General features: G+C 45.1%; 1 protein-coding gene across 6 annotated transcripts in view; it reads right to left on the reverse strand.

The window, feature by feature from the left end:
* The window catches only part of DENND1A (DENN domain containing 1A), a 917,228-nt gene that overhangs the window by 191,339 nt on the left and 710,045 nt on the right, over positions 1–15,844 (reverse strand). For all 6 annotated transcript variants that reach the window (XM_077768204.1, XM_077768202.1, XM_077768203.1 and 3 more), the window contains exon 10: positions 7,689–7,734. In XM_077768204.1, the coding sequence (XP_077624330.1) occupies positions 7,689–7,734 (46 nt within the window). The remainder of the gene's footprint in view (positions 1–7,688; positions 7,735–15,844) is intronic.

The raw sequence follows: 15,844 nt of genomic DNA on the forward strand, positions 1-15,844 counted from the left end.
CGTGCTTTCTAAAATAAAGAATGTTTTAAAAAATAAAAAAAATTCAAAACCAAAAACAACCACACTCATTGTAAAAGTAGAAGCTGTTGTGAAGAGGAGAGAGCTTCCCGCGGAAACCCAGGACCTCCTTCAGGCCCCAAGGTGACCGGAGCTTCTGAACTGTCACTCTGAATGCTGTGTGTGGGACAGAGACTCACAGGTGATGATTCTGCAGGATAACAAATAGTACACTAATTCCAGCAAAGCCACACGATTGTCTAATTACTTTTGTTTACATGATAAAGCAAACGCTGGCAAGTGACCTAAACTTTGCCCCTGACTCCACAAACAATCGTGTTTGATGCAGCATTTTTAAAAAGCTCTTCACATCCATGATATCACTGAATCCCCACAACTCCTTGAGATAGAGGATATAATCTTAATTTTACTGCTGAGAGAGTAAAGTCGTGGAGAGGCTAAGCACCCCAGCCCCAGGTCCAAGTGTAGCCAGAGCTCTTCTCTGGACACACATGAGATTGCCAGACACCACCTTCTGGGTCCCTTCGCCACAGTCCCCCGTGCACGGCATAGAAGCCACCCCTGAGAAGGAAAAGCTCAGGTGAAGTTGGGGGCTCTGCCCAAGACTGAGGCAGGGCCAGGCATGATCCACCCAGCCTGGTGAGACAGCACCCCGGGCAGAGGCTCCGGGTCCCCACGAACCCATCATAGCTGAGGGACTAGATGGAAATTCTTTTACCTGAGCTTCAGCTTCCCCACTTGCAAATATGGACTGCCCTTCCCGGCAGAGAGATTCTGAGCAATGCTCCAAAGAGAAAGCAAGGAAAGGACCCGGCACAGTGCTCGGTGGTGAGCAAGGGCTCAGGAGACGTCCCGACGCTGGGCCTCTCTCGCCAAAGCTCTCCCCACGAGTCCGTGACTGAAACTCCCAGGTGGAATTCTTCATGCAAATGTCACCTTCTTACAAAGCAGGAATAGGACTACTTAGCCCTAACAAATAAATCTCACATGGCATTTCCTAATTCCTGTGAGGATTCATATACAAGTCACCACTTACATCCGAATAGAACTGTTCCGAGCTTTGCATCAATCTTGGCATTAACAAGTGTGAACTACATCTTACTACTGTTACCTGTGGAACCCTGCGAAGAAGCAAATGGCACAATAGTAAACAGGACACACTCTTCTCCACTCACTATGAAACTGTTTAAAGATAGATATATATCTATTTTTAAAAAAAGGATTAAAGACTTTCTATGCTGAGGGGAAAAAATGAAAAGGAAAAACTAGTTAAAATTGTGCCTACTCATTTGACAGAAATTCAGATTCTTTGAGATGCAAAGGTGTGGGGGGGGGAAGGTTATTTTTCTTTTCTGTAAATAAGTAAATCCTGTTATTTTGTGTGAAAAGCCGATACTTGCACCAGGAGCCCCTCTGGCTCCCAGAGACAGGAAGGAGCTCTGCCTTGGCACCTGGGTATGGCCCCAGGGGGTGGTAGCCCAGTGCTGTGCCAGGCACCTGCTGCATCTGCAAAATCAGGCGTCTTTCTAGGAGCTCCCACCAGACATCCCCAGGTAGAGGATGGTGAGAAAGAAAATGGAAGTCCGTGAGCCTGGCTAGTGCCCTCATGTACCCATCATCTGCTTCTCGAAATTACAATGGTGAGAGAGGTAGCTGGGGGCTGGTGAATTGGTTTCTGGGTCCCGTTCCCCCTGTTCCTACTGCCAGTCCTATCATTTAGCATACGGTCTAAATGTCTATCCTCTGGGCGCCTGGGTGGCTCGGTTGAGCGTCCAACTTCGGCTCAGGTCATGATGTCCAGCCCTGCGTCGGGCTCTGTGCTGACAGCTCGGAGCCTGCTTGGGATTCTCTGTCTCCCTCTCTCACTCTCTGCCCTTCCCTGCTCATCACACTGGCACATGCTTCCCCCCAACCCATAAACAAACATTTAATGGATTAAAAAGTAAATTTATATCCTCAAACTGGGCTGTAGAAAGAATATTTAATTCATAAAAAGTACTTAGAAACAGAGAGGAAAAGACAGAATCTAGTAAAAGTGGTGCTTAAACCCTCGAAGAAAGTCATCGCTACAAACACCTCCTCCTCGGCATGGTGGCAAGGGAGCCATTCGGAAGCTTGGGTTTGGGATGCCAACACATCTGAATTTTATATATATGGTTGTGGTGTGTAATTTACTTAAGAATTACCTTGATCTTTATAAATATCAATTTACTTTATTAACATGGTTAAGCAGTTTCCAAGCATTTTATATAGAAGGACTGTGTTTCTAATGGCCCAGAAGGAGAGGGCCTGACCATGTCCCTCCCCTATTTACACACTTCAATGGCTCTCCATTGCCCTATAAAGTTCAAACTCTTTAACAAGGCTTACAAGGCCCTGGATGGCCTGGTCCTTGCCTGCCTACCTCAGCTCTGCTCTCTCCCTTCGGCTCTGCACTCCCGTCACACTCAACTGCTCCCACTTCCTGGAGAGCTCCATGGTGCTCGTTTTAAGTCTCTGCAGACGTTTCTGGTTTTCCTGGTTTCGGTTTAGGTATTCCCTTCCCGTCAGAGGACCAGCCCTCATGGCTAGTGTTGGTGTCTTCCCTACCAGACCCAAGGCCTCCAAAATTCACTGCCATTACTTTCTGTTTGCTGCATCTGCTCTAGACAAAACCCTGTGAAGGCAGGTCTTATGCGACACTCACCATTTTGTACTTAACTCCTAGTACGAGGCAGTAGCTGGTACTCAGAAGGCTCTCAAAACATCACTGTAGAAGGGGATGTGGACCGTGTGCCCAGCACAGGCCGGGCACACGTGTATGCTGGACACACAAAAGACTCATGTATTTGATCCTTACCATGATCCTAAAAGGTGGGCTATTACAGATGAAGAAAGGGAGAGACAGAGAGCCAAAGTATCTTGCCCGAAATTACTACAGCAGGAGAATGGTCAAGCAGAGGGTCAAAAGTGCATTCAAATTCTACAAAAGGACGCTCCCATCCCCGAAATAGTGTCTCTAGCACTGCAAACCAGGAGAAAATAGGGAAAGCACAAACCGACATTGCTGACACTCTCCTTCCCTAGGTAATGAAGATAATGACTCTGCTAACCTAAGAGTCTCTGAAACACGCTTTCAAAGCCACCGACTTAACCATGTAAATGGCTTTAAGGCCACTGAGGAAATAAAAATAGCAAAGGTTGTTGATCTCTGTTGAACTCTTCATGTGCCAGGCACTGTGTGAGGCCTTCATTAAGCATCACCTCTCTGGATCTCCCAACAATCCTGTATGGGAGATAGGGTCACTGTCCCAGTTTCATAGGTAAGACAACAGAGAGTAAGAGGTCAATTACCTTGTCCAAGATCGTAGAAGCAGGAAGTTTGGGGAGCTAAAATCCAGAGGCCACGCTCTAACCACTACACCTCACTGCCTCTGTGTGCAGGTGGAGCGTGATATCCAGGCTAATCTGAGCCTCTGTCTGCAATCACGTCATAGCTCTCGCCTGTTCCTTCCTCCCTCCTGACCATTCTGCCACCAGGAATGATACATACATATGATACTCAGCCTACATCCCTCGTGTCACTCTGAGGCCTGTACACAAAGCACCGTTTGTAAAGCTTGGAAAGTCTTCATTTATCAAATGGGAGAAGCATCATCCACCAGATGTGACCTGGCACCTGCTACCAGCCATGGCACACAAGAGGGAGCCGGCAAAAACGTCTCCTGAACTGAACTGAGGTTGAGAGAATGAAAGGAAACAGGCACTATGGAATCTGGCCACGGCTCGGTACTTCCTAGCTGCCAGCTATAACAAGATCACTCTCTCCAAGAAGAAACTAGGTCCATGCCAATACCCTTGGCTATTCTGCTAACTTACCACTAGCCTCAAATTAATGTCTGCTTAAAGGAGAGAAAGAATATAAAAAGGTGGGAGGAGGGGTAAGAAGCAGGACTGACTATAAACTTGTTACTTTAGAAGGAAGGCAGACTCTTTAAGGTGACTGGCTTACCACTTAACAAATAGCAAGGGCACCCTGTTAGGGCAGGAAGACCAGAATGAGGTCTTTCCCCAAAATAACCTTTTTTCAAATGAGAACACTAGGTTATAATTTATATTTCCTTTTGTGCAACAAATTTGAGTGTCATAAAAATGGTTAAAAAGTCTTCCTATGGTAGCTTTTTCTAAACTTTTATGAACATCTGCCACATTCATTTGAAGTTTAAAAAATTCTGGCACATATGCAAAGGCATAATAAGGTGCCTATAGCTTTCAAGAAAAAATAACAAGACAGTCAAAAATAAGCCTTTTGCTGAATTGCCAGTAAGAAAACTAGTGTGCGAGAGGAGATGGGCCTTCCCGAGCTCCTTCCTTAAAGAGCTTTCCTTTGGCCCCAGGTATGAGCTCCTCCCCAAGCATTATAGCCCTTGGTTCCTGGAAGAAATCTCACGGAAGCAGTTCTCTCCCTTGAAGAGTATAATAGAACCAGATAAATCCAAACAAAAAGAATGACTAGAGCATTCCGAGTATGAGCTGAAATCCACGGGAGGAGATGAAGAGACTAAATTCCATGGTTTGGTAGTTCACAGCCACCCAACACACCCAGGAAACACGACTTTGTTGGGAAAGTGGCTTAGCTGGCCTCAAGCATGGGGAAACTACTGCTTTTGCTTTTACTGCTGATCATGCAAGAGTTCAGCATGGCAAACCCCTCTCCCCAACTTCAGTCAAACAGGTCTAAGGTTTATCTTGCCCAATGCTTCCTGAACCTTCTCACTTGAAAACCCTTCAAAGGCTGAGGAAGGAGAGTGGACTTGCACCCATTCACCTGAACACAAAACTGTCTCAGGTTTTAGCTTCAGAATACATAGATTTTGCGTTGCATGTTTTACTACCAGAGGTCTTTTCAAGAATTCCTTATGATCATATAAAAAGTGAAAAGTGTACTGCATCTTCAGGCAAACTGATAGTGTAGGGTTCCCTGAAACAGTGATGCCTCCTGGAGACTCTGTGTTCCGGATTCCAGTTTTCCAAGCATGTGCTCAGTCCTTCTCTTCAGAAAGTAGCTGCCTGGCATCCTGCTAGGTGCTGAGGCCACCACATGAATGAAGCACAGTCTTTGTTCTCAAAGAACTCATACTTCTAGGGATGACAGAGAGGACAGAGCAGCAGACAGCTGTCATCCAGGACAAGAGGTATAGTAAGTGGAAGATGACAACTGAGAACTTCTGGGAAGAGCTGGAAAAGGGCAGGCTTAGCTGGGGGAGAGGGGGTGTTGAGGAAGGATGTGGGTGTGCTTATGGATCAGGGAAAGCACAGACCAGCAAGGGACAGTGAGGGACAGCAATGGAGACAGCAGAATGTGGGGGAGGGCAGAAAGAGACTGGAATGCAGGCCACGGAGGTACAGTGACGAAGGCAGGGCACAGGAGGCACTCCGCCACGTGTCAGGACTTTGGTCTGAGTTTCACGTCCATCTTCATCCCTCCACAGCCTACAAAATGTTTGGAACATAGAGGCCTTCATTTTGCTTATCAAATGAATGAATAAGGCTTCAGAGGAATCCAAAAAAGCAAAGAAAAAGGTCAACGAAGGCAGTGAGGAAGGAACAGGGGGAGAGATACGTGAAAGACTTGGTGATTATTTCAAGAGAAAGAATGAAGAAGAGAGGAGAACTCGGCCATGCTTGGTGTGTCCCGCTCTGGTTCTGGTAACTCGGTGGGCAATGGTGCCACTCACGGAGACCCGGAACACGGGAAGGTCGTGTGTGTGTGTGTGTGTGTGTGTGTGTGTGTACTCATAATGCATTGTCTCAGGGAGACTGGGTCTGAGACACCTGTAGTACATTAGGTGACAATCCATCAGCACTTGAAACTTTGCATCTGAAGTTCCGAGAAAGACGCCAGTGTTAGACTCAGAGCTGAGAGTCACGGATACCACCTTGGTAGCTGAAGCCAAAGCCTTATAAGAGATAACTAGAGGGCATGTGGAGAAGAAAAGCAAGCTGGGACTAGAAACGTGGACAACGCTGAAGGTAAAGAGACATGAAAAGGAGTCTGAAAAAGCGTGTGGGGAAACAGCCTGGAAGGCAGGAGGAGGGGCAGGAAAGAGCTGTGGACTCTGATAGACCAAATGGTCTTTAGATTTGTGTTTCAAACTCTGCAGCGATTGGCAGGAAAGGTCGGTTAGAAAAGTATTCACTTTCAATTTTTCACACAGGAGCCTTGAATATACCCCTAAACTTGACAAACAAAGGTAAAACACAGAAGAAATCTCTTCAATCTGATCTAAATACACCATCCGAGATCGTCCATAAACTGTGTACTGTATGTGCTCAGGGCTGGGTGATGACAAGGAGGAACTGTTAACAGAATGCAGGAGCCACATGGCCGTCCTGTCAAATTAGAAATTTGAGCAGATTTCTGTGGTCTATTTTGATCAAGATTCTCAATGTCAAACAAACAGGTTTTTCGATAACCAACTTGTTTCATTTTCGTAAGCACAATAGCGCAGTGTGCAACAGTTAGTGGAGAAGCAGGTGGTCCTCGTCGACGTGAAATGAAGGCAACAGAAGAAGAGAAGTAGCACTTCCTTTAAGACATGCTAAGCATCATCACAGACGGACAGGGCTCTAGATTTTCCCTCTGGGAGCTTATCTCCTGTGCAAAACAGGCAAGCCCCCCACCTCCCACCCTGTTTTGCTCTAGTACAAATTTAAGCTCTCTCTCGAGGAGGGAAAAGCTTAAGGTTCATGTGTACAAACCAATGGCATGTACAAAAGCGCACAAAAGCCCTTTAAAAGAACTGCTATCTAATTGGTACAGCCATGCAGAAAGCAATCTGGCACCAGATTCCTAGCTTTGACCAAGCATTTTTACTTTGGGGGGTTCTGTGCTAAAGAAATAAGTCAGGATGCGGAGAAAGCCTTATGCATAAAGATGTTCCCTGAAATGCTATTTACAATAGGGAAAAATGATAAACAACCTAAGTGTCCCACAGTAATAGGAAAATGGTTAGGTTGTGGTATATCCAAACAGTGGGCTGACAGGCAACAAATTAAAAAGTATTCTTGTTGAGAGTGGATTAAAAATATGTAGAAATCTCCATGCCATAATATTAAGTGAAAGAGACATAAAATTATATATATATGTAAAACATATATATCAGTTATGCATATTTATACAAAATATATATTCACAGAATACAGACGAGGAGGAAGAATAATAAAATGCTAATAGTATGTTGAGTCTGGAATAATGGTATTGTGGATACCTTTTAACTTTCTTCTTTATACGTCTACCTACTTTTTTACACCACGTTTTCGACAATAAAAATCTAGTACCGTTAGAGTCATTTGTAATCGACATCATTTTGAAGAGCAAACAATTTCCCTTCCCTCGTTCAAACCCTTGAAGAACCTTTCCTCCTGCCTCTTTGAACCTCACTCCCTCACCCGTGGAAACTGCCAATCTCCAAGCAAAGCGGGGAAAACACTGGAAAACGGAGCCCAGCGGAAAGGGTCTCCACGGACTGCTCAGCTCTGTGCACCTGGGAGGGGGCTGGGCATGAGGTGTTGGTTTGACACGCTCCCGTGTGCCGAGCTGTGAATCCTGAGGCCGTGTCTTTTCCACTGCCACGTAGCAAAACAAAGCCGCGAGGAGAGAGATCTGGGGAGGAAAGGCGCCAACTTACCTCCAATAAACTTAAATGGATTCCTATGAGGTAGGGCATGGGAGCACTGTGAAGAGAAACAGAGACACACAGCTGCTTTAATGTCTGTTGCTTCTGACAGAAAATTACAGATGGTTCACTATTTGGAGAAAAACTGTTTTAATAAACGTATGCACAGTTACATTTCCTTTCACAACAAAAATCCTAATGTGACATTTTGTTCCCAAGCCTAGAAACTTCAGAAGAATTTCGAAACCTGGGCGGCATTAGAGGCAGCATGGGTGGTGGGAAGAGCATGGACCTTGGCATTAATCTCTAAGGAGCAGCTATGTGACCACACAGCCTCAGTTGCCTTATCTTTAAAATGGGATACTGGGATCAAACCGGCAGCTTGCGATCAGAATGAGAGAACATATGTGCCGAGCGATTAGTATAGTTCCTGGCACAAACGGACACTAGTATCGCCACAATTACCACAGAAAAAGCAGTTAACAAGGTTGAACGGAAGGCAGTTAACAAGGTTGAACGGAAGGTTTCAAAGGAGACTGATTTTTTTTTTTAATTTGCTGTTTCCTTCTGACATCAAGAGATGTGATCTAACTGTCCATTCTGACTGGCTTAAGTACAGGGGACAGTTCGAGCAAGCCTCCCCTCCCCGACTGTACACACACCACCCAGTGACGCTACAATTCACATAACCCTTCCAACTGCTTCATTCACAGGGCAATGGTTCCCTAAGCCATCAAATGAGCAGAAGATGAGAACCCAACTCCAAAGCTCTTAAAACCTGGGCATTATGGACTGATTTCCTTTGGTTTCAGGAGTGTGTGCGTGCGTGTGTGTGCGCGTGCGTGTGTGTGTGTGCGCACGCATGCGCACGCTCGCACACATTATAATTTATGATGCTACTTACCAATAATAAATGTGCTAGGCATTATGTGAGGAACTGTAGATCCATCTTTCCTAATCCACACCAACAAGGCCATCAGGCAGATATTATCCCCAGTTTACAGAGGAGAGAATACCCCCCGAGAGCTGAAATCACTTGTCTAATGCCACAAAACACAGGGAGCATCAAAACTGGGGTGGCTCTGAAGTTCCTTCTAGGCCACGCTGACTTCATCATACTGAACCTAAAATCCCTGGGCCCACCTCCCATGCATGTATTTCCTGGGGAGGGCAGTCAGGAAGTAGGAGGAACAGAGTGTGAGTGGCACCTTTTCCATTTGTCTCTCCAGTATGTGACACCCACTCTGTGAAAGGTCAAGAGTATTCTTGGGCCTAGAGGAAAGGCACCTGGCTCAGACCAAGGTGACCATGCACCTTTCCTCTGGGGCAGCCAGGAGAGTGGATGTGCATCTACAAGCATGGCTTTCTTGGGGACAGCGTTGGGGGAACCAGAGTGGGTAAGAAATGAGAAAGGAGAGGGATGCTTCCACTTGAATACTAAAGAGTTTAGGCTTTATCCTGAAAGCAATAGATAGGGAATGAAGGTTTTTAAACATCAGATGTGCATTTTTAAATTGCTCAAACATTTAAAAATAAGAGAGGGCACAATTCCCTCATTACCATTCAACAAATAAAATTCTTCAAGAAAAATCCTTCCCCAGAATATAAAATGTCCTCCTCACTACAGATCTCAGCAGTGATATATCTTGGGAGCCTGTAAAACAGACTTGAATATTAGCAGCACAGTTTGGGAACTATTCTTCTAGAAGACTTTTGTATTTGATAATAGCCAAAGAAAGAATTATACACACAACTGCACTGAAAGTGGAGTTGTCTTTTCTTTGCTTTCTTCTTCTTCCTCTCTCCTTTTGAAAAAAAAAAAAGGTATCTGCTGTGCACATTCAGCTTCTCTTCGCTTCTAGGGGCAAGGAAATGCCCTGTGATATTTTTTCCCCTTAAACTGTAAACCATTAGTTTAGCTGCCGGCTACACAAATGCTCGAGCTTCCCAGTGTGCCGGGCTAGGCTGTTCAAGCTTTTCCCAGTGTACACTGAAATGAATGTGTTTCTAATTAAGTAGCTTCAGGAACACGACAGCTTCAATGTCAAAAATACAAAGTCTGAACCCTGGCAGGAAGTCTTAAGACTGCAAATGTCTCATCTAGTGGAACCTTGCCTAATGTAATGAAAGGAAGCAGGAAGAGTGCAGAATTCCAGAAAAATGGCCACTTATTAATTTGTCCGGCGGCACAGCCTAACACACAGAAGGGAGGAGAAACCACAGTCCGTAATATTTAACCAAATCTGATCGACTTTTCCAGCTCCTGCATTGAATCATGCAATTGACAAATGACACGGGGGTTTTAATTAGAATTTCAGAAACGAAATTTCAGCCGATGAGTTAATGTACAGAAAAAGACCATCCAAACGACTGTGAGGAAAAGGTGGAAGTAAATATGGTGCAAGTCTCTGCACAACTCAAGGCTCTTACCTTAAAAAGAAACGCTTTCTAGAATTTTAAATACATAGGTTTTAATGCCATGCCCTTTTGTCCTGAAAAGCAGTGATATTTTGAAAGAGAGAAACAGCAATCTTGCAAAAGTGACTACAGATGCAAAAAGGGACAAAGTGAGACTCACCCTTCAGGTATCATTGGTAGGCACTTTTTTTTAAGCACAATAATTTTCCAAGGAGTAATTACAGCCTATCATAGAAGTGCAATTTCTTAGCCAAGTATTGTTAGGGTTACAACAGCTCTGTATTTAGAAAATATTGAAAGCACATTTACTCTGAAATCACAGCAGCCCCAGCTTTTGTATAAATGCAAATTTAGACAAATACCTTTTACACTGTCATCATTTGCTTACAAAGCCTCAAATACGTCTCTGAATTGACTGCATTTTTGCTAGGCAAAGATACTAATTACAAATTCTAAGTGGGGAGAGGAAAAATGGAAAGAAAAAAAAAAAAAGAAAGAAATCCAGAGTCTCTTTAACATCTCAATGTAGCAAATATGTAACTGGGTAATTCTAGGTGGGTCCTGAAAGTTTCTATTCTCCATAAACCTCTACAGTTACCGTAACTACTGACTAGTTTTCTTTGGAAACTTCTTTGCTTTGGCTTTTTATGGTAAGGAGAAATTTAGGGGTGAGGGGATCACATCACCTGAATGCTACTTTTGTTTTCACATTTTTCTCACCCAACACTGACCCTCAAAAATGAACATATTTCTATCTTTGAAATTACAGAGTGCATATAATGTTATTGTTTTCTCAGTTGCCACACTAATGTTTTTCATGTTAGACTACAATCTTTGTGATTGAAGACTGTGTAATATTCCACCAAGTATGAATGTGCCATCATTTACTGCCCCCTATTTCCAGAGTTACATGAAGTTGCTTCCAACTTTTCACTGTAAGTAACATGATGAAAAAGAACCACCTGGTGTGCATGAATTCCCAATCACGGAATCACTAAATTAAAGGGCAGGGCTGTTTTCTTACATCTTTTGTTATGTTTTGGCAATGTGTTTTCTAAAAGGGCAGGACTGGGGCATCTAGGTGGCTGAGGTCATGATCTCGTGGTTTATGAGTTCGAGTTCAGATTCTGTGTTTTCCTTTCTCTCTGCCCCTCACCCACTCAAGTTTGGTGTCTGTCTGTTTCTCTCAAAGATAAATAAACATTAAAAAGGAAAAAAAAATTTTTAATAATAAGCAAGTAAATAAATAAACGGGTAGGATCTGTCCTGGTGGGAATGTTTCAGGGCTACTGTAAGGGTCAGAGATAACTCACGAAGTGCCAGGCATGGGAGTAGCACCTAGTAGTCTCAGTAACCTCTCACGTCTAGATGAGTTCTCTTTGAGTCCCTGACATGGCTGGTCCCACTGGACCCATTCTCTGAGCGTCCAAAGAATGGTTTCCTATTCCTGGTTCTGAAGGGTATCTGGCAAAGCCCTGGTGAGGACAGTCATGACTCCATGACGAGTGTGAGGTACTTGATATACATCATGTCGATACACGGGGTTCTGACTCCAAGCACACCCTCTTGTCGCCATCTATTTACTGAGTTCAGGAGGTTGCTTAACACTTTTGTAGGAAGGCAACCTTTACTCTTGGTTTTATAGAGCCACCAAGAATGCAAAAAATCACAACTATACTAGAATTCGTTACTTTCTTACCACTTAGAATGACAAACTTTCAAAACCACTTAACCCTCTTGAGCACACGTTAAAAGGCAAATACAGCAAAACAAATTTGTTTAAACGACTCTTAAAAAACTCCTTCATATTTGGTGTTCGACCATTCTGTATCATTTTGTGATTCAGTCACCAATGTCTCTGTATTTGCAAGGGTATCTGGGTAACAAGACATAATCAAACTTCATCTAGAATCTATCTTCCTTTATTAGGTCCCCAAAAGAACTTGTCTGTTGCTTCTCAAGAACACAGCAATGCAAACATCTGTTTAACTAACAGCAAATGAATACCATGCTTCTCTGCTGTTGGTGCCTTTCAGCGTTCAGTGACTTTATATTTTAATGGAGATTCTAAGTGCGATTTTGAAGCCACTTTAAATGGCATTTGGACACAACACGTGCAGAACCAATAATGCACATAATTAAAGCGGTGATATTAACAGCTATGACCAAGTTCATACAGAGGCAGGCCATGACAACTGTGTCACAACTGCCCTATGGCTGACAGCAACTGTGGGATGCATTGTACGTCTCTGAATAGCAGAATAGTGTATGTCTCCATTAGGCCTTTGTTCTCTGGGAATCACTGCACTATCTGACTTCATCAGTTACATTCTGGAAGAATAAAAACTATTCTTTCTTCCTTCTTCCCTGCAAAGGAAAGCTGGTGTCAAGGCAGTGACAATGTAATGACCTTTACCTGAGAGGTATGTTTAATTTGAATCCTACTAAGGGGAAAAGGAACTAATATTTATCGAGCTACTATAACCCAGCTGCTTTTAGGCATTATTTACACATAATTCCCAAGACAACTCTGCAAGGCAGCGCTATTACCCACATTTTCAGTCTGGGGAACAGGCTCAGAAAGGTGAAGTAACTTGCCCAAGGTCACACAGCTAGTAAATAGTGAATCCACAGTTCATACCTGGTGCTGCTGGATGGCTGTGCCCAGGCTGTCTCCCGGGACACACTTGGTACTTAAGCCAAAAGAAGTGCCAATGTACCAAGGGGGGCACTCACCCAATCCTCTTATGAACTCAGGCCTGTGACGCGAAGAGATTTCTTACAGGCGAGTTCTACGCAGGGGCCCGTTTCTGCCCGCACGGCTACACACAGCTACGGCTCCCACAGACTTCGGAATGGTTTTGCAGCCCCTTTCATGATTACTGCACTTCCACAATTTGTTTAATTCCCTTCCCCAGACAACTAGAGTCCTCTTAATTATGTTCCCCTGAGGTGAGTGGCTACTAATTGGAAGAGTGAGGTTTAATAAAAGAAGGTTGGCTGCTCAGAGACACAAAACAAAGCTTCCCAGGACAGGGGGGGGNAAAGTCAGCATGTGGTTCACATGCAGCGGGGTCCACTGGACTTCTCGGAGGCACATATCTCCTTAATCACATCCCGGACAGACCGTCAAAGGGGAGCCCAGAAGTCTTTCGTCAGTTCACTACTTTCAAAGGAAAGGCAAGCTCTGAAAGAAGTCTTATTCATTTGAGCTTTTCTTTCCTTTTTGGAGAAGAAACAAAAGCGTAAATAACAGCTTGCCAAATGGTTTCGAATTCTGGTCTGAAATAACGGGGCCTGGCATGGGTGGGCAGGTTAAAGGACAAGAGGTGGGAAAAGGAGCTCGAACGAAGACCTCACAGCACATCTTGGCAGAGAGGGCACATAATCGTCGTCCGGTCTAAGAGCGACAAGATGGGCAGCGTCCAGGCCAGTATAAGGGCCAGCGTGCACAACCCCCGTTGTGCAGCCCCCGTTTACCGCACATCCGTCAAGAGCCAGCATCAGGCTAGGGGCTCACCAGGTATTTTCTCAGTGGCGCCTCACAGCAACAGTGTGAGGCAGGTACCACTCCTACCGCCACCATAAAGGTGAAGACGTGAAGGTCATGCAGGTCACACAGCTGGAAGAGACCAGAACCCAAGTCTGTTCTGCTGAGACAAGACAAGCTGTTTCCCAGAAGCCCAGCCTTTGCGTGGCCAATGGCAGGAGGAGGAGAAGGAGATTAGGTGTCCCGTAATCTGCTTTCTGAGGGCCCGCCGGCAGCCATACCAAGTCTCGGCGGCCATGTCACATCATGTCCCATCAACCCCACTCCCCACCTCCCCTCACAAGAGGAATCCTCTTATTCCCCATCTGTCTCTGAGCCCTGAGTCATTCACTGTTCCCAGGGCCTCAAGCCCCCTTCAGGTCCTCCCGAACCTGTGAACCCATCGAGCACCACTTCTCAGAGAACCCCAGTGGTTGCAAACACCTATTTAGAGGCTTTTGTGTGGGTTGCCCATTTGGCATAAAGCGCAGGTTAATTTGCATGGCTATTCTAGATTGTCAGCCACAGGAGAACCCCACTGTTTCCTGTTTCCCGGAGCCTACCCTGTGCAGAGGATGGAAGAAAGGCTCAGCGGAGCACCTCTGTGCTGTGTGCACACCAAATCCCAAGGGCTGTAGACGACACTTTCGCTACCTTATCTCATTTAATCCCCAAAGAATCCAATTTATACCATCCATTTTACAGATTAAAAAAAGGATTCTCAGAAACCTGCCCGTAGTCACAGTTAATGGCGATTCCAGCTCAAACCCCTATACTTCAAAGTCTCTTCCTACGACTCCTGCTAAATATAAACTTCCCTTAACCATTATGCTAACTTAAGAAAAATAAGTAATTTGACAACTGTAATTGAAAAATAAAGCAGCAAGTAGATACTTCACGGTCAGAATAAAACCGTTTGCCTTATTACCTTAAATGAATCGATACTTTTTTTTCATTCCAAAGACGCTTTAAAGCAGGTTAAAACGGCAACAAAAACAGGAAGGGAAACAGGGGCAAAGGGAAAAATTGCAAGCTGGGGTGAGGTTTTGCACACTGGCTGGGAGGGCCACAAATTTGGCTGTGACACTGAGCTGCTGACACCCAACCAGGGAAACAGGATCGTAACAAAACCAGCCGCTCAGGAGCTTGAATTTTAAAAAGACAACTGGGGACAGAAAAGAGAAAACATCTTATGGTACATTTATTATGTGCTCAGGTCTCTCATATGCTGGTCAGTCAACCAACAACTATTACTAGGTGTCAGGCATCGCGTTGGGCTGGGGACAGAGGAGAGACAGAACAGTTCTGGTCCCTGCCTATCTGGAACTTACAGTTAAAGCATATTGGAGTATGTGTGTAAATTGCTCTAAGGAAACACGCAAGGTGCGGATCTCACTGCTTCATGGCGGCAAGTCTTGAAAGGCTGATCTCCATAATTTACGGAGGAATCTACAGCTCAAACAGGTTAAGTGACTCGACAAAGGTCACAGCTGGTAAGAGGTAGAAAATACGGCTTGAAAAGTAGAAGGGGCACAAGTGCCATGAGTTAATCAAGGTTCTCTTAGGGGAAAAGGTATCTAACTTCGCGCCTGGTTTCCACTCTGCCCTCCCTGATTTATGAGCCACAGTCCAGGATGAGGACCCGTGAGAAGACAAGAGCAATCCCACACTGGGAGATGTGGCACAGACTGCCAGCTTTCACGTGTGCTTTGGGAGCCAGCACACAGGGCTCACAACCATGGGGGGGGGGGGCTGGGTGTGCACGGTGCCGGGCTCTAGAGATGATTTGCTAATGCGACACATGTCTATCACTGCAGCTGATGTGTGAAAGGGCGGAGAGAGGACAGTGCCCTTCTGAGTGGGGCCCTGTGACTTCCTGGGGTAACCTTGGGGCTTGGGGGAGATGGCTTTCAGAGCCCTAAGCCCCCAGAACCCAACCCGAACGAATACATGAGCTGCAAAGGTAATGCCTGGATGAAAACCTGGAAAGGTCAACATCAAAGCCTCAAGTGGTCCGCCCTTTTGTGCCTCCTCAGTCTACCGGAAGGAGACATACTTGGAAAACATCAGGAAGGGCTCCATGGCTGAGACCGCTGCAGCAGGAGACGTTAATCACAGAACAAAGGTCAGGAGACAGGGCTCTCTAATGCCCCAGAGAGTTCAACGAGAACCATAACAGCCAGGGCCAGATGCAAAGGGAAATCTCAAGTTGTGGTCCACC

Source organism: Crocuta crocuta, unplaced genomic scaffold (assembly GCF_008692635.1).
Source record: "Crocuta crocuta isolate KB4526 unplaced genomic scaffold, BGI_CrCroc_1.0 scaffold35, whole genome shotgun sequence".
In the NCBI taxonomy this organism is placed as follows: domain Eukaryota; kingdom Metazoa; phylum Chordata; class Mammalia; order Carnivora; family Hyaenidae; genus Crocuta; species Crocuta crocuta.